This window comes from Cannabis sativa, chromosome 1 (assembly GCF_029168945.1).
Source record: "Cannabis sativa cultivar Pink pepper isolate KNU-18-1 chromosome 1, ASM2916894v1, whole genome shotgun sequence".
In the NCBI taxonomy this organism is placed as follows: domain Eukaryota; kingdom Viridiplantae; phylum Streptophyta; class Magnoliopsida; order Rosales; family Cannabaceae; genus Cannabis; species Cannabis sativa.
The window spans coordinates 22,305,840-22,325,671 of NC_083601.1; the positions used below are offsets into that span (position 1 = coordinate 22,305,840).

Sequence of the window (19,832 nt, forward strand, 5' to 3'; positions counted from 1 at the left end):
AATACATTTTATTCAATTTCTTCTCTCTCTTTTCCATATTAACCACTATAGCCGGTTTCGTTAGTTAAAATAGGGAAATTTAAAATTCTATACATAATAAACCCTAATATTATTTTTCTAAACCTAAATGTTATACCATAGGCCATATATGACTACATTTCCTATATTCCCATAATACCCCTCACATTTGAACCAAACAATTCCAAAGCTTCTCTCTTTCTCTCTCGCCCAAACGACCACCCACAACCTCCATGGCTCAACCAAAGAGCACGGCTCCGACACCTCCACGACCTCCGACGACCTCCACGACCTCCGAGGACCACCCAACCCCTTCTCTCTTCCTCTCTCTCTCAACCCGTGCAACCCACCGAAAACCAAAAAAAAAAAGAAAAAACAATGGGTCCGATGGTCCGATGTGTCTCATATAATCATATAAGAAATTAAATAATAAAAGCAATAATGCTACATTTGACATTATAAAATAGATATATACAGGGGCGACCCCCCACATATATTGCAATGAAGAATTTTTTTTTTTTTTTAAAAAAAAAAAAGAAAGAATGAACAAAATTTCTAAGAATGAATGATAATATGATGAGATTTCGTAAACTTTATGTCACCGCACGCTGAAATTCTCTCCATCTATAGACTATATATAAACGTAAGACAAGTATCACTTAATTAACACTATATATATATTGTGCGTATGTGATGACAAACATATAGCATCAATTAGCATTAAGAAATTAAAACAAGATCAATGAAGCATGAGTCTTGTCTAGCTAGACAATTTCAAACAGTAACAAATAATGTGGAGTTGGCTCCTCGTGACTATGTATGGTGGAGTGGACATTATAATTATAATTAGAGAAATGCTACAGAGCACCAGTGGTGCTTAGCACCCTCTTATGTGTCAGTATCGTTATTGGTTTAGCTAAGTATCAGGTCCCATATAATTTAATATAATAGTTTTTAAGAAGTACCGCTAACCAGTGACATGTCGAGAAGGTATTAAATATCACTGGTGCCTTATAGCAATGCTCAATTAATTAATATGTACAATAGTGAATTTGCTTGTTTGCTTTTTACACTCATACTAGCTATTTGTTTTGTTTGGCTGTGTATAACAACCATTATTAAATTTAATATCCCTTCCCTTCCTATGGTCTCGAAGACAAAAAATGTTGTGGGCCGTATATATTTAATACAAAACTAATAGCCTAGGTAGGCTAGTACATGTATATTATAAAAAAGGAAATTAATTAAAAACAATAGCAAAGCAAAAGTATATGAATTTGTTTTGTGGATTCATTCATCTGATTCACCTTTGCATGTTCATCTTCCTTTTCTGGCCTATTCTTCAAATGCTTGGTCTCAAAGCTCCGACAAACATCAATCTTAAATTTAAAATTTGTATTGTTCATCTCTCTCTCTCTCTCTCTCTCTCTCTCTCTCTCTCTCTCTCTCTCTCTCTCTCTCTCTCTCTCTCTCTCTCTCTCTCTCTCTCTCTCTCTCTCTCTCTTATATTTTATATATATCATAAAAAAATAATTCTACTTAATCACCTGACTAATTTTGTGAATGGTTTATACCAATTGCTGACTAATTTAATAATTAACATACAATAAAATTTCACTATTTACTTATTTGACAATCTAATGCATAACTAAATTTGCTCAAGAAGATGGTTTAATTAAAAGTTATGTTAATAATTTTTTTTTAAAAAAATGTGTTAATAGTACCATATTTGTCCAAATTTTACAATTATACTCTAGTGTAATTTGGTCAAACTAACTTAAAATTTTAAAAAGTTAACAAAACTTAAAACTTTATTGAAATTATATAAAAAAGAATTAAAAGTTGTAAAATTCATTAATTAGTGGTAAAATAATAAAATAGTAAAAAAAAAATAATATTTATTGAGGTTCAAATTTAATTCATGCTATATTTTATACCATTTTTTTGACATAATATTAGTTTATACCAAATTAATGTTACACATATTTAACATTATCATGAGTAGCATTTTGTTAAAGTGGTAAAATAATAAATATATATCATTTTTATAGGACTCTATTAAAGATGCTGATTATCCATTTTGACATGGTAGATTAGAGAGAGAAAAGTTGATTCCATTTAATTAGTGATGTCTATATATATTACAACACTAATTATTTGAATTATACAGATTCTCTCTTAGATATTAAAATAATTATAATAGGTCTTATAATGATAAAACATTGAACATGGTTATTTCAAGTAATGTCGTAGCCGTTCAAAGTGTTCATGAGTACACACTACGGAACAAATTATAATGATCAATAAACTCTAGCTAATTACAATAATTAAAATTTATTAATTATAGTGTGTGTATAGAAAAAAAAAATGTACTACGATCGAGCAGCTTCTAATATTTCTTTTAAAGAACTTATAAAAATGAAAATGAAAGAAGAAAAGTGGGGTTACATGCATGAACAATTTGCCATGATTAGTGAAATCGGAGACAAAAATTCCATAGGTAACATGGACTCGTGTGTGAGGTGGGCCCAGTAAAAAGGGCCGAAATCCGATTTGGCGGCCCACACCCACGTGGGATGTTCTTGAGCCTCTGACCCAGACACTTCAATGCTTGTTTCAGATGAAAAGACGTATATATCCCCGACCACATCTCTACTCTCCCACTCTCGCATGGACAAGTAGATTTAGAGCATCTTGGTTACAAATTGTTAATCAAAATCAACATCTTCACTAAGCTGTTAAACATGTCATGTCTCAAACATCATGGTATATATTATTTTAATTTATTAAATAATATATAAAATTATTAACCAATTATAGTGACATGTCAATATGGCATTAGGGACTTAAGGTACCAAATAACCATTTACCCTATCTTATTGCAAAAAATATATAAGAGCATTTCGTATTTTCTTTAAGGGTGTTCAAAAGTTGAGGTTTTTTTATTTTTATATTTTAAAATAGGTGTTTTATATTTTTTTGGTACAGAATTCCACATGATGACTCTTATAGCAACTAACAGAGCAACGTAAATTGCAATTAAAATCCGTATAGCAATTCACATAGAAACCACCAGAAAAACTACCAGAGAAACTCAAACCATAAATTTAAAAAAAAAAAAAAATTAGTAGGGTAAATATCATTTTGGACCTTGTGTTTTGTAAAAGTTATAGATTGGACCCTCTGTTTTGTTAAATGACAAAATAAACACTGTATTTTCTAAAATGATATAAATAGGACTCTGAGCTTAATTTTTGACAACTTTTTTTTTTTAATATAACCAACTTGAAGATAATTCCTAACATGAACAGATATAAAAAATGTAAACAGTTTTGTCATAACACATTTAGATCAAATTTTTATTAATTTTATTTTGACAAAAAATTAGTTTAGGGTCATATTTGTACTATCTTAGAAAATACATACAGAGTTCATTTTGTCATTTAACAAAACAAAGAGTCTGATTGGTAACTTTTGCAAAATACAAGGTCCAAAATGGTATTTACCCAATATAGTATATGAAGTAATTTCCCTAAAAAAATTTCACATCACTTATAAATATAATATTTTTTTTTCTCTCTTCTACATTATTTTTGGTATTTTTTGTTTTAAAATGTTCTAATAATAATAAGCACCTATAAAATTATCAAAATAATATTATATTATTATTTAATATGAGGAGTACTAGCTATAACCTTCTATTACAACCTAATTAACCTTCACATTTAAAATCACATGCCGAAATATTTTTTTCAATTTTTTTTTATGGTGGTATTTGTTATAGTTATAGTATTATTCCTGTAAATTTTTAAATTTTTTTGAATAATTTACAGTAGCGAACACAGAGTTTTTGATATTCTAGTTTAATATACGTGTTCAAAAAACTTCAAATGTAATTTTGGTACTGTAAAGTATTCGAAATTTTTTAAAAAAATTACAGATGATATAGTAAGCATAACGAACACCGCTATAAAAAAATTTGAATTGAAAATTTACTAAGAGGTTATAATAAAAAACTGACTAAGAGATTGTAATCAATACACTACAAGAAATGTCACTTTCACCTGCACAGTTCGCTACTGCGCTGGCAAAGAGGTCAAAGTTTTACTAACGTACATTTGCAGTGGCTAAAATTTAAGTTTTACCAGCGTATTTACGTGCTGGAAAAGGTCATTTTTGCCAGCGCTTTTCATTTTATGCTGGCAAAAGTTCTAATACCAACATTAATTTGCCAACACATCACAAGTAAATTCTATTTTACCAGTGCAAAAAGTAATATTTCTTGTAGTGATAAAAAGTTGATGATAGCACTCTTATTTAATATATATATATATTAAATAATTAAATTTAAAGAAAAAAAGAGAAGATATAAAATGTCTTGGCATTTTTTTCACACTAATAATAAGTATTCATTAAAGATGTTAAAAATATATTCATAAAGCATTTATATAAAACATTTCATTGAAGATGCTCTTAATTAATCGTCATCTTCCATCTTCACAATCCTCAACTTACTATTTTTATCTTTTTACAACCCATTCATATTTGCTAATTAATATTTATTATATAATTTATATTAACTAAATACTATAATAACATATAGTAACTCCTGTTTTGGTAACGAATTTGGTTATCTAATAAAGTTTGATTTACCATTCAAAAAAAAAAAAACATATAGTAACTAATCTAACTAATAAGTTTAAATATTCATTATTAAAATACTTAAGCACATATAAGAAGAAGATAAATATGATAGTGATCACACATACTGACAAAAAATGTTTACTAGCTTTGTCTCACTGTAAAAAAATAGGTAATATTTTTAGTGATAATTTTTTAGTTATAATATAAATTTTTTGTGATAAAATGTGACTTTTAGTCACAACAAAAAATTACTTGTGACTAAAATATAGTATTTAGACACCTGTTATTACTAATTTACTTTTAGTCACAACAAATATTGTAACTAACATCACATTTAGTCACAACAAATTATAATTTTTGTAACTAGCTAATACATTTAGCTACGAACTCTTTAGTCACAATAGTATTTAATAATTAGTCGAGTAAAAGTAAAATTTGTTGTAGTCTCTCTATCTCTCACTCTCTCATGGTTCAGGTTAATTACTATAGTATACCCTATTTGGTTGTTTATAATATTCTATATACCACCATTCTAACTCAATAAGAAATAGTCAATATATAACTCTTGTTGGGATCTTCCCACTGAATTTGAACTTATTCCTTTGGCAACCAAATGCCCATCCACTACTGTTGCTAGAATAATGACCAACAAAATAATAATATATATATAATATACATAAGCAGACAAAAAGAAATAAATTAGAAAAATTGCACATATATTGAACTGCAACTATATATTAATTTAAATTCAAGTACACACACATTATTTTTACTTGGCGAAAGTAAACGCAAGAGTCACCACATCTAGACTAGCTATATATATAGATACCTCTATATATATAAAAGTAACATCATCATCCCCCACATGACAAAATAATTTTGCTGCAGTACAACAACAACTACTACTACAACAACATCTTCATGTGCTTCTTTCACAGAGAAAAGACGTTAAGTTGTTTTCACTCTCCAAGTCAGCTCAGCTGATCAAATTAGTCCTCATCAATTGTGCAAAAATAATATAACTCTCTAGCTACGATATTCATCAGCTCATATCCTTTCCATGCTGTCAAATTAAACAATTGGAAAGTATATATAGATAATATTTTAATAAATTAACCAATAATAATAATAAAAATAAAAACTATATACTATAACATTTCGGTACGTAACTCACTAAACTACAAAACAAAACGCGACAAGAGCTTAAAACACGGATGGAGAAAATTGGGGTTTCACCCATATTGATTCTAAGACAAATGTTCTTAGGTCCCACGGCTATACCCTACTTACAGGTTTTATATATGGTACATGTTTTCTCTTCTCTATTCCTTATAGTACCTAAAATTGTTTAATTACTGCCTATATATGTACTTATTACATAATATATAATATTGAGAATTGCTAAAAATACTGGCGGTGTCTAACACTATTGTCGGTATCATATATTATTATTAGTGTAATTAAGTATTGAGTCTCATGTAACTTAAAAAAAAATATCTAATTGCATATGAAGTATTACCTATAAAGAGTACTCAATAATATTTATATATATGCATGGTTGTGAAATATTAATTAAATAAAGATGATAAATATATTAGCTCAATGCTATATTAGTTATATGTTATTTTATATATGGTGCCAAATTATAAACATGACCTAAAAACACAAACAAATTAAAGTAGTCCGGGAACCAAATAAAATAAAAAAAGTAAGTTCCGTGTACACCAAACCCTCTCGACTCGATCATATAAATATATATATATATATATATAGATATTATGTACGTTTTTATTTAGATTGGATTATAACATTTAGTTGGCTTTTATTGGTATATATATATGTATGGAAGCAAGCTAGCTCAAGCAGTGGCCTTTTGGGTTGGCAAGGCAGCTTGGAACCGCGTTCGATCATCACTACTACTGGTTTACATGAACATTAATATTATAACTATATATAAAATGTATTTGTATATTTATAAGTGTCTTCCACTTTAGACGTATAAAGTCTCCTCAATCATCACACTCTGATTAATATAAGGATGTGGCTCTGTTTGTCTAACCAATTAATTATAATATATAATTAATTACTTTAAAGAAAAAGTGCAGCGTGTGGGTACGTACGTATATATATATTATATATGGCATAGAATATGTAAATTTATCGAAGAGAAAAAGCATCTCTAACAAACCTATAATGATTAGTATTGAGAATTAAATAAATATGAGACATGTCTGACTTTATGTGGGGAATATATTAATAATGTAATTCAAGCCCAATCATTAGTGTTCTAAACTACATTGTACGTTTTCTGACTATAAGGGAGGAGTATTAATTAATATATTGTATATTTGTATTCGGGCAGTATTAATATTAATAATAATACAAAATATAGCTATAATCGATTTTGTGCATAAAAGGTATTTAGTCTTATGCGAGGCCAACATAAAAAGTTGACTCATTGCTGTCACTATAATATATGTAAATTTTTTTATACTTAATAGAGACCCTTTTATTTAATCATCTTATATTTCATGCTTTAATATTTGGCTTATAATAATAATTTATATATGATATATTAAATGGGATATGTATAAATATTCAACTACTAAACTAATTAATATTGTCTTCTAATGATGTCCTAATCCAATATAAATCATATGCGCTGGTATATTGGCAATTGATCTCGAACTATATATATATAATACATATATATTGCTATCTTTTCCGCACTTACGACAACAGACGCTGATGACGTTATCGAGCTACTACTTTTATTAAGTTAATTCTTAATTTGTTTCTTTATTAAGTTATTATTATTAAAAATAACCTAAAACAATCATAATACAATATTAACTAAAATGTTATAGCTATACTTATATTAATGATGATGATCAGGTATAGTAATATATATAGTAGTCCCGTCCATATATATGAGTCACACTCACAACCATGTTCAAATATATATTTGTTGTTTAATTGTGCTGTGTCAATTACATGAAACCTTATCTCAAATGACAGAGGTGATGTAACATTTATAGCACTATTGAGGAGTTATTCACATTGAGATTTGAGGTCTGTGAGGACAAGCTCTAAATTGATGTGTCACTTGTCGCATGGACCATCTCAGTTTCCAAAGTTGTACTGGACAAAACTTAATAACCTTGTCTTCTATATACATATATACGTAACACTCACATTAATAAATTATTATAATATTATATATATATAAATATTACTACACCTTATATAGCCAGCTCGTTACATGTCTAATAATAATTTTTATTACCATGCAGAGAGGGTAGCACTAGCAGCAATATCAATGTTATCCTCCCTTATTATTATCTGAAAAAATAGATATGTATCAATGTGTATTTATTTCGATGTTATTTTGTGGTTCTTATTCTGTCTACGTATACTGAATACTGAGCCCCAGCTAGCTTGGGGCTTCCTCTGTTCAGATCTAGACAAAAGGATGCGGATTTTAACTTTATCTTGGATAACCTAACTGCGAAATTGCATGGTTGGAAGGCGAAGACTCTCTCTAAAGCAGGGCGAGCTACTCTTATTAAGTCTGTGGGATTATCTTTACCTCTGTATGCTATGCAAACTACGAAACTTTCCAACAAACTTGCTGCTAAGATTGATGGTTTAGTGCGTGACTTTTGGTGGGGTTCGGAGAAAGGAAATCACGGAATTTATCTGAAAGCCTGGGACAAAATGTGCCTCCCAAAGTCTCTGGGAGGCTTGGGCTTCCGGAAATCTAAAGAGATGAACCAGGCTTTCCTCGCCAAGTGGGGTTGGAATCTTCTGACAGGACATAAGTCCTTATGCTGTCGTATACTTGAAGCCAAATACCTTAAAGGTAAGCCTTTCCTTGACTGCGAGCCGAGAGCCTCAGACTCCTGGTTCTGGAAGAATGTGGCTAAATCTAAAGCATTAATTTGCAAAGGTGCCTGCAAGAGAGTGGTTGATGGAAGGGATACTAATATTTGGGAGGATCCTTGGGTAGCACACTTAAAGGGTTTTATCCCTCAACCAATTGGTCGGGATTTGAATAGGGAGGTAAAGGTAGCTGAGCTCCTTTTGGATAATGGTGGATGGAACCTCCAAACTCTTCACAAGTTGTTTGATCAAGATACTATTTCAGCCATTCTGAAAGGGGGTCCTCCCGCTGGCCTCGGAAATGATAGCTGGTTCTGGACTTTGGAAAGTAATGGTCGATTCTCTTGCAAATCAGCTTATTTGGCCCAGGTTGTGGATAGAGAAAACCCGGGCGAGGTGGCCCCATCTCTGTGGAACAAGCTCTGGAATAGTAAGATTCCAGAGAGACTAAAGGTTTTATGGTGGTGTATTCTGTCTAAGGCTCTCCCTGTTCGTTCGGTGTTACGAAGAAGGTTCCCTATAGAAGACGAAAGTTGCCCCTTGTGTGGTTTGGAGGAGGAGTCTATGGAGCATCTTTTCTTAGCTTGTAATGTTGCCTCTCACTTATGGAGGTCGTCTCCCTGGGGAATTTTTCCTATCTGTGATACCGGTATAAAAATGTGGGACTGGGTTAAATTCTTATGGGATCTCAAAAAGAGAGGCATCAATGATCAAGAGGTCTTTCTTTATGCATCACTCATTATTGACACGATATGGCGGACCCGGAATGAGAAGGTACACAATAACTGTCCTGTGGATATTTTTAAATGCATTGACTCTATTCGTTTCTCTTTTGCAGATCATCATGCTTTCTTGCTCCCTTGCCCCATCCCTCGGCCGACGAGTTCTTGGAGTCCCCCCCCTCAAGATTGGTTGAAGCTCAATTGCGATATCAGAATGGGGTTGGAGTGCATGTGCGCTGCGGTGGTTGCAAGGGATCACGCTGGCAAGGTGATCTGGGTGTCTACTTTGAAGTTGGGGTTTTCTAATGTCCTCTGCGGGGAAGCGGCGGCCTGCTGTTTTGCCTTAGAGGAGGCTAAAGCTCGTGGTGTCCAGTTTTTGATTGTGGAGAGTGATTCGAGGGTAGTGATCAACGCTCTTAATGGGAAGGAGTCCCGTTGGGAGCTTGATAACTATGTCTCCTTTTGTAAAACTCTCTCCTCCTCGTTTATTGGCTGTAATTTTCAATATGTTAGTAGACTTTATAACTTTATGGCCCATAATGTGGCTAAGTGGGCATTTTCCCATCAGAGGTTTGGCGTCGTCCCTATTTCCTCTTTGCCCAATTCGTTATTTTGTAATGACCGCGAGGTCTAACCCCTTTTGTTTAATATAAGCACGCTTTTCTTCAAAAAAAAAAAGAGCCCCAGCTAGCTACGTATATGTATATATGTGTACATCAATATCGATCAATTCAATATGTCTCCATCGTTAATTATGAAGATAAATACATATTTGTTATTTTTAAAATCTTAGTCAAATATAGTATGAAAAGTGATCAAATGGGCACTAGAATACACTTCATTCCACACTTCATCTCTCTCTCAAAAAAAAAAAAACACAAAAAAGAATTAGGCCTTTTTCATAGTGTAGGGTATCTTCCGACCCCAATAATCTTGCAGTAATCTTTATGAGCATTAGTATTTGTCACTCAGTTTCGTTGGATCCTAAAAACATTATTAGTGACAGTAGGACCTTATAGATATACATGAAAATCATACCATAGATATTATACTCCAACTTGTGCAAATTAAGCTCAAACTTAATTTTCACAAGTTGGAAATTGATATCATTTTTTATCAGTAGACAATATGATACTCTGTTCTGAGCAAATATGGTATATATAACCCATTGATTAAATCTTGAAAGAAAGAAAAAAAAAGTAGTAGAAGTAATAGTAAAAATGAAGGGAACTATGTATATGCTCAGTATATAGTATAACGAAGTAACGTATTTAATTAACATTAATACACTATGAAAAAAACAATGGAATTAAGTAACAAAACATTACGTATTTAATTAATCTTAAGAATAATAAACAAATGAGAATATTGAAAGTACAGAGACATTTTCCATATCATCAGCTGACCTGACAACCGGTGATCATATATGAAAATCAAGGTTTAATTTAACCCTAACCGTTCGATCGATCTCCCTCAAATGTCATCTCTCAATAAGTTTTTTTTCTCCCTACTCTCTCTCATAATATCCTATATTTTTACCATTATTGAACTCTGAACAAATAATGTACAACTTTTACAGAGCCGTCCAGACCATCAATTAGTCCTCATTGTTATTTTCTACCCAATCATACAGAATTACTCATGCATACACATATATTTAATTTATATATAATTTTTTTATATCATTCTTTGTTTTTTTTTTCTTCATTTTGAAAATGAGAATAATTATTCTCAGCAAGCGTAAAACTCAACGAGTTCATCCAATGACTCAGGCTGTGGATCAGCGTTCTCGAGCATCCAAAGCAAGTGTTCGAACAAGACGACTTCGCAGGCCACGTTGACGGTATCGACGTCGTCGGAATCATCAGCTGCCGCCGCTGACCTCCCTACGAGTTCCCGGAAGAGCGGATGGTCGATGACCTCCGAGCCGACGAGGTAGCGTCGCCGCGATTTTCCGACGTAAACTGGGTGGAGATCTCTGGAGATGGTACTCGTGCAGGAATCGTCAGCAACTGAGTTCACGCTGCTCGTACGGCTCTGCTTATTGCCGCTGAACGAGTTCAATTTCTTCAGGACAGACTTGATCTTCGTCAACTTTCCCTTTGCCATCTCTGATATCAGGAGTATTTAAACAAACAACCAACGATTTTCCCGAGAAAATGCGAGAAAGTGTTAGTGTGAAAACGAGAGAGAGGGAAGTCTCTTTTCTTTTTAGATTTTGTTTGTTTGATTGGGGAGGGTTTGGAAAGAAGAGGGGAAGGTTCGTTTATAAAGGAGTGAGATAGGGGTATAATAGTGATTTCATATTAAATGCAGTTACAGAGCTGTGGGGCCAACATGAGCGGGACCGAAGCCTGTTTAAGATAAATTTTGAGCCGAAACCAGCTGACTGGTTTTCGGCTTTGGACATTGTTTTTATTTACGAAAATACCCTCTCGTTTTATGTGAAATGACTTATACACCCCTGCTTTCTAACTTTTTATCAATCAGCATCTTTCTTCTGCAGTCGTAATTTTTGCAACAAATTTTGTATTCTTGTGCTTTTCAAGATTTGCATAATCTTTCTAGTTTTTTCACTTGGTGATAATGTGAATAGTGAGACGAAATATTTTCATTACCCAGAAGTTTACTAAATGTAGCAAAAAAAATTCTTCCAACAGACCATTCAATCATAATTCAATACTTGTTTTTTAGCTAGTGTGTACTTGAGAAACTAAGGAATTATAATGGCTAGGGTATACTCTCCTTTTCAAGTGGTAAAAAACTATTATTATATATTATAAGTTACATTCTCAAGGACATTATTTGATTTGTGTATAATTTGATATCTAATCTAAGCCAAATATTCTCACACACCACCAACTATAGATTTTCAAAATGATTTTGAGTGATAATTAATAATAATAATAATAATAATAATAACAACTAGAAACTATAAAGTTGTTGGTCTCCCTTATACTTGATAAATTCCACTCCAAGCACAAATAGAGTATATAATTAATTAATATATTTTTTTTAAATCAAGGAAAACTGTTGGTGAAAGGGACTGCCATGTGCAGAAGTGTTGCCAAGGTTTTCAACCTATTATCCGACTTCAATTTTTATAGTCAAATGTTTTTATCATTTTGTATGAATATATATTTTTTATGATTCTTTTATTACAACATATAGAAGTTTTTTTTTTTTTAATTTATGTAATAACAAAACAATAGAGTACTATATATATATATATATTAATACTATTATTATATATATAAATGACAAGGTGCCTCCCCTCCTCCCATAATCTGGACCAACCGGTGCTAACTACCATATTAAAATATAATAGTGGAATTTTTTCATTAAAAAAATAAATAAAGGAGTTTTGTCGTTTGCTATGTAGTTGTGCTTACTTGTTTGTTATTGTAACACTTTTTTAACTAATGGATTAGTTAAGCATTATATAAAACTAATATTTTTTCTTTATTTATTACAATTATTCGGATGGTGGACATGCTCATGAATGTTTATACTTCTATGTAAAAAATATATTTGCACATATAATTAAGTGATTCGATCCGCTCTAATATTAATCTCAATTATTTAACAACTGTAAGTTTTATTTTGATATTTATAAGTAACAATTAGAATGCTTAATTAAAGGTTTAGATCTTCTTAATTATATATATAATTATAATTTTTTGAAGGATTAATAATATAATCATACGTACCGTAGCGCAATGGTTATTAGACACTAGCTTAAACATATATAGTTAATTATAAATTGGTTATTATTAATTAATAATATATATGCAAGAATGTATTAAATTAAACATATATATACAAATCAATATATATACATATATGATATAATTGTATAAGCTAAGTAAATGGTTCATTATTTTATAAAAATAAAATGCTACATGCATGTTTCATAAGTCATAATTTTTCAACATTGTAAGATAATGTGTTTTATTTTCTTTTTCTCCAAATATAAGTAATTGTCTTTTATTACATATATATTTTTTTTTTTTGAAAGAAAGGAGCCCGCTAAGACAGAAAAACAAAGAAATTACAGGGGTCGTCTCCAATCTAAATGGCTACTTCATCTAACTCAAGAGCTCGGTGAGCTAACTTATCAGCCAGGATGTTAGCATCCCGATTAATATGGGAGAGCCGAGCAGCTGGGAAATAAGATAAAGCATTCTTGATTTGTTTAATAATGTCACCAAAAACCAAAATATCTTTTTTATGACCAGAAAGAGCATCAGTAATGGCTTTGGAAGCAAAATCTCTTCTTTCAGTGCTTTTATTACATATATATGATAACGTATACAGATAAGTATAAAATAAATCTTTTATTTTTCTTTTTCAGATGGAAAAAGATAAGTATTAATTAATGAGGAAAATGATATGGTTAAAAAATTCACAAATATGGATGAAGAATATGCTGATGACGATATGAAAATGCATGTAAATTAAATTATATTATTTTAAATTATGATCATAATAAAAACACTAGAAGACAGTGTAAGGAGGTTAGTAGAAGAGGGAAATAAAATGTTGATAAAGACACATACGGCTGAGTATACCAAATGCATGTGAGCAACACATGGACTCAACTTGTCAGAACTATAAAATATTTATGATATTATATATTCACCATACCCATACATACCTCTCTCTATCTCATTTTCATCATATACAAAACTTATGATGTTATTATTATTAACAAATAACAATAATTATAAAAACAGTGGAAGTGGATGCATACAATACATATCATATATGACCAATATATATGCATGGGTATACATACGTAGCTTATCATGTGTTTCTTGTTTACAACTAAAACATTTATGAAGGGCTAGCTAGGGCTATAGGTAGCACGTACGTACTAGCTAGCTATTGTTGGGGGGGTTTCACACCGGCCTTGTAAGTTGTATATGGATGTACATATATAGCCAATAGTTTTGTTTTAATAAGAATTGTTATTATAAAGTATATTATATGGTGCCGTGCCAATAACACTTTAGTGTATGTAGTACTAAATAATTGAACATTGTTAAGAGGTATGGTGTCTACCATGAAATGTCACTATATAATTAGTTAGTGATCTTTTATAATATTTATTAAACTAAAGTAAGTGAGATCTGATATTAAATTACACTAATAGTGATATTATACTTCATAAAGATGCTAGACATCATAAATACTCTTTAGTATTTCTCTAAATAATATCAAGCGGTACAACAGAAATATACAAGAATTATGGTTAATACCAACGCCACTATTACCAATGTCTAAAAATCCTCATTGAAAATGAGGGTATCAATAACGACATTTGCCTGTCGTTGGGAAAGCTATTCATATTTTTTTTAAAAAAAAAAAAATAGTTAATTAATAACGACTTTTATTTCAATAACGACAATATCGTTATTGAAAAAATCTTCAACAACGACATTGTCGTTGGGAATGCATGTGTTGTTTTTGAAAAGGATTCGTTGTTTTGGGCGGCAAATTTCCCCTCAAAATTGTCCCCAACAACATGCCCCAACGACTATGTCGTTGGTGGCAGACTGACACCAGCGACATAGTCGTTAGGGCATGTCGTTAGGGACAATTTTGGTATAAAAAAAAATTGCTGAGAAAACCCTCATTTTCCCCATCCTCATCAGTTCACTCCGCCTCTCCCCCTCATTTCAGCCCCTTCAACGTTCGAAAAACCCTCATTACTCCGCCTGAAGCTACCTCAGCCACCACCTTCGTCCGCCTGAAGCTTCGCGCGTCAGCCCAGCACCGCCCGCCTCCGCCTGAAGGTTCGTCAGCCCACCACCGGCGGCCATTTTTGAGGTATACCCTCATTTTTAATATGTATTTATAGTACTCGTTTTTGTTGTATAATCTTTTTATCGGTCATACTAATCTTGTATATATATGATGTTCTTTGTTTTTTTTATTCATCTCTTTTCTGTAATTTTTTTTGGAACTGTCATTTGTTTTCTTCCTTTTTTGGTTAATATGCTATATGGGGTTTTACAATTTCAATGACCGAATTTCTTGTCTTTAATTCCTAAATGATATAAATGAAAATATTAAAAGATTCATATAGGATTTAGGCAATATGCTTTAATTTCTCAAATCATTTTTGGGTAGGAAATATATTTTCTAGAATAAATTTTAAGCTTCATGATTTTTGAAATCGTTTTCATGGAGAAAATTTCTATATAATATAATATAAATGTGATAATGCTATTAAGATTAAAAAATATATATATCAAGATAAAAAATATATATATTTTTTATCACATGCCAAAAACGAAAAATTGTGTGTATATATACAATTATATAAAATGATTTTATTATTAAAATTATGAGGAATAAATAGAATAATAATTTTTTTTTTGAAACAGAAATAGAATAATAAATTTTAATCAATATAAAATAATTTTGACCATTGAAAATGATAGTGTGGTGTTAATATATGTAGTTATTACTATATTCAAAGTTGATCTATATATGGGTTGATCTATATATGTATTTGAGATATATGTATGTATTTTTAACAATGTATGTATTTTGTTGTTATAAGTGATTGTAATTTTTTTTTCTTTTTAATATATATGTGAATAATCTGAATTTTTTTTTAGATAATATTCCGAAAATAGTATGTGTGTTTGTATGTGTTTTTTTGTTATTTTTTGTATTGTAATAAATTTTTGATTTATTTTGAAAATTAGTAATATTTAAAAATTTGTAATGTATTTAAAAGTTGTTAAGATTGTATAAATCAGGTTATTAAATTTTTGGGTATAGTTTAAAATATAAATGTAATTCTGCCCAAATTTTAACAAAATTTTGAGATAAAAAAAATAGGTTAACTTAATAAATTTTAATAAATTAGTAATTTTTTTTACAAAAAATATTAAAGTGATAAAAGAAAAATTATAAGTTAATAATTATTTATAAAAATTAATGAAATTAATGGTAAAAGTAAGTAATTTAAGTAAATGAAATTTGTATTTTGTTTAAAAAATAATAATAAATAATTAAATATTTAATAAATAACTTTTATTAGTTGAGAATAGATAATTAATAATTGAATAAGTAATGAATTTAATATTGAATAAATTCTTACAATAAAAAATATTAATAAATAATTATATTTATAAAAAAAAATATATAATATTTTATTAAATAAAAATAATTTAAATAAAAAATTTCGGTAAAATTTTGAGATAATTAAAATTTTGTTATTTTAATAATTTATAATAAGTTAATAGTTTCTTATAAAACTAGTAACAAGTTATTTTTTAAATGGACAATTATTTAAATTAATATTATTTAACAAAATTAGTGAAATAAATCCTAAAATTTAGTAATTGAATTAAAAAGATTTTTTGTATATTTATAAAAAATAGTAATAAATAATTAAATAGTTATAAATAATTTTAATTAGTTGAATATAAATAATTAATAATTGAATAAGTGATAAATTTTATAATTAATAAATCCTTGTAATAAAAAAATTAACAAATAATTTGATAAATACTATAATATTTAATTAAATAAAAATAATTTATTATACTTACAAAAAAAATATTAATGTAAGTTTAGTTTAAAATAAAAGTTAAAAAAAAGTTTCATAAAATGTACCAGTCATACTTGCAGTTTGTGTTTCAGTCGCCAAACAATTCGCAAGTATTGTTGAATATGATGACGCAGTCGCCTCAGACGTCTCATGTGTCAGAGCCTCGGATGCCATAAATGTCACAGATGCCGCAAAATGTTCAAATGTCGACACAAGGGCAGCAATATCAGAACACATCGCAGACGATGCCGACACAACCATGGGAGCAGACATCTCAAATGATGCCGACACATCTAGGACAACAGACTTCTCAGATGATGCCGACACAACAAGGGCAGCAGACATCTCAAATGATGCCGACACTACATGGGCAACAGACATCTCAGATGATGACAAGCTACTACAAATGCCGCCATACTACCCACAGATGCCGGATGTTCCTGGAGATGCTAGTGATGAGGACAATGCTACTACAAACTTCTTTTAGAATATCTATTTTAATTTTACGAACTATCGGTCTAATATGTTTGTTAATATTTTATGAACACTAATTTATATTTAGGTATGCAGTACTATAATGTCTATGACTCACTTTTTATTGTAATATTAGTGACTCTAAATATTTTTTTTTAGTTAAATGATTTCATATCTTAATTAATTCAATAATTTTATATATTAATTAATTAAATAAATAAATAATTAAAAAAAATTAAATTTAAATTAATTATTTAATTTAATAATTTTAATATAATCGTTTTTACCAACGGAGTATTCCCAACGACTTTTTACCAACGAAATGTCCTCATTGATGCGCAATACTGACGAAAACAGGAATTTTTACCAACGAAATTTGTCATCATTAATGTTCCTTTTTCTTGTAGTTAAACTTTATGTATATGCCATGTAATGTAAAGTGGTGTTGAGAATGATCAACAACATTTTTTTTGCAAATATAAGTATATGTATAGATATAAGAGATAATTGTCGTATAACTCTCTAAAAACTCATCATTGATACAGATAAGCCTTTAACTTTAAAAATTAACAGTAATAGTCTTCAAGATTACAATTTTTGTAAGTCCGTAAGTACCCAATTAATCGTTTCTTATTTTTAAATTTACCATGTGTTAAAAGTTTATTGATCCACATCATAAATATTATTTAAAAATTAAAAAAAATATATTTTTTCTTTCTTTTTTTTCTTCTTATTCTTCTTCTTGCTTAATGCCCATATCGTGACTGCTCAACTAGTTACCAAAAATCCACCACCTCCACCACCCTCCACCCATGATATGTTCATCGACCTTTCTCCTGGGATTCATCGACTTCTCAACTGGATGATATCAGTGAAGGTTTCAAGAGTTTTTGAGAAGTTGAATCCCATTGTGGGATCAGATCTCATTAACTTAATCGTAGCTGAAGAAATAGCAGATGGGAGGTGTCGAGATCTGGAACGGTGGGATTCTATCTTCAGAGATTTGGTTTGCAATCGCTCAATGGAGATGGACGAGGTTTTTCTTAAGCTGCGATTTCTTAAGCTGCTATGGAGGAGGCTTCCTGTTGGATGAGAGGTTGCACCGTGGAAGAGATCGGTGAAGCGTAGGCAGAGCTGCAAAGGGAACTGTGTGGACGAAGGCACACCACTAAGGCTAACGATTTGCCCTCTTTCTTTTCTCTCTCTTTTTTTGGATTCATTTATTCAACAATCATTAATTGGATATGATCAAGATCGATTTATAGAACAAGTTCTTCTTGGGGAATCTTCAGGCTTCGAGGGATTGGGGTTTCACTGCGTTGAGGCAATGTAGATGATGCTTCAGTAAGAGAAGTTGAACGATTATGTTGTGGCTTTTAGAAATATGGGTTTGAATTGGAGAGATCATGGTCTATCGTTGAGTGGTTTTGCACAGGGGCTTCGTTGAAGAAGAAGAAGAAGAAGAAAAAGAGAAAGAAATAGGTGGGGTTAGGGTTTTATGGGTTGGAGTTTTTGTACTCGTGAGCTTTATGTGGTCTCTTGTATATTTGAACACTGTGTGGGGGTGGGAGGATGAGGATTGGGTGGGGTGAAGGTTGGGGGTGGGGGATGAGGAAGACGATACAAGAAATAGGAAAAAAATGAAAAATGAAAATAAAAAATAATTTTTTAATTTTTAATAATATTTTTTATTTTTAAATTATTTTTAATTAAAATTATGATTTAGACAAATAATATTTTAACACATGGCATTTTTAAAATAAATTAATGAATCAATTAAGTTAGGGACTAACAGACTAACGAAAATGGTGACCTTAAGGACTATTATCGCCAATTTTTGAGGTTGAAGATAAATCTGCATCAACTCTAAGTTTTTTAAGACTTTTACTGCAATTATCCCTAGATATATATAATGAGTTTCTATAGAGGGACTTTTTTTTTTCCTTTTTGGCCTTCGAGAGAATTTTTTTTTATATTTTGGTATAAAAATTATAATTAATTTATTTATATAATAATATGTATATTGTAAGTATTTAAGATATTTTACTAAATTTTTTAAAAAATTATAATAATTTATGGTGTCGAAAATACGTTTCAAAATAAATTGAATTCATGTTTGCACATGAAAGACCCAAGTTGTTATGGTTACCAAGTTTAATTATCAATTATGATTTTACTTGTTGATTCAATTCGATTATAGTATTTAGATAGTAAAGATATAAAGTTAAAAGCAATATAAACACAGTCGAATTTACTAAAAATAAATTCTAATTGAGTATTGTTTGGGCAAACAAAAAGTAACTTATAATTTACAAGTTTACAACAATCAGATCGTACAAGTTGCAAATTTCCTTACAATAAGCAATTACCCCGTGCCTAGTGGGGGTAAAAAGGATGCCCTACGTCACGGGCCGCCTATTTGGACACCCCAAGTAGGTGGAACGTGCGGCACTTGCTGGCACACCGAGCTAGCAAGTCAGCCTAAACGCGCCTGCAGGCAAACAAGTTCAAAGATTAGGCAC

The 19,832-nt window shown here is 30.4% G+C and overlaps 1 protein-coding gene across 1 annotated transcript; it reads right to left on the reverse strand.

Moving 5' to 3' along the window:
- Positions 1–10,575: 10,575 nt before the first annotated feature.
- LOC115703914 (auxin-responsive protein SAUR76) lies at positions 10,576–11,764 on the reverse strand. Its single transcript, XM_030631149.2, has one exon. The coding sequence runs from the start codon at positions 11,373–11,375 to the stop codon at positions 10,998–11,000; it is 378 nt and encodes a 125-aa protein (XP_030487009.1). The 5' UTR covers positions 11,376–11,764; the 3' UTR covers positions 10,576–10,997.
- Positions 11,765–19,832: the final 8,068 nt, after the last annotated feature.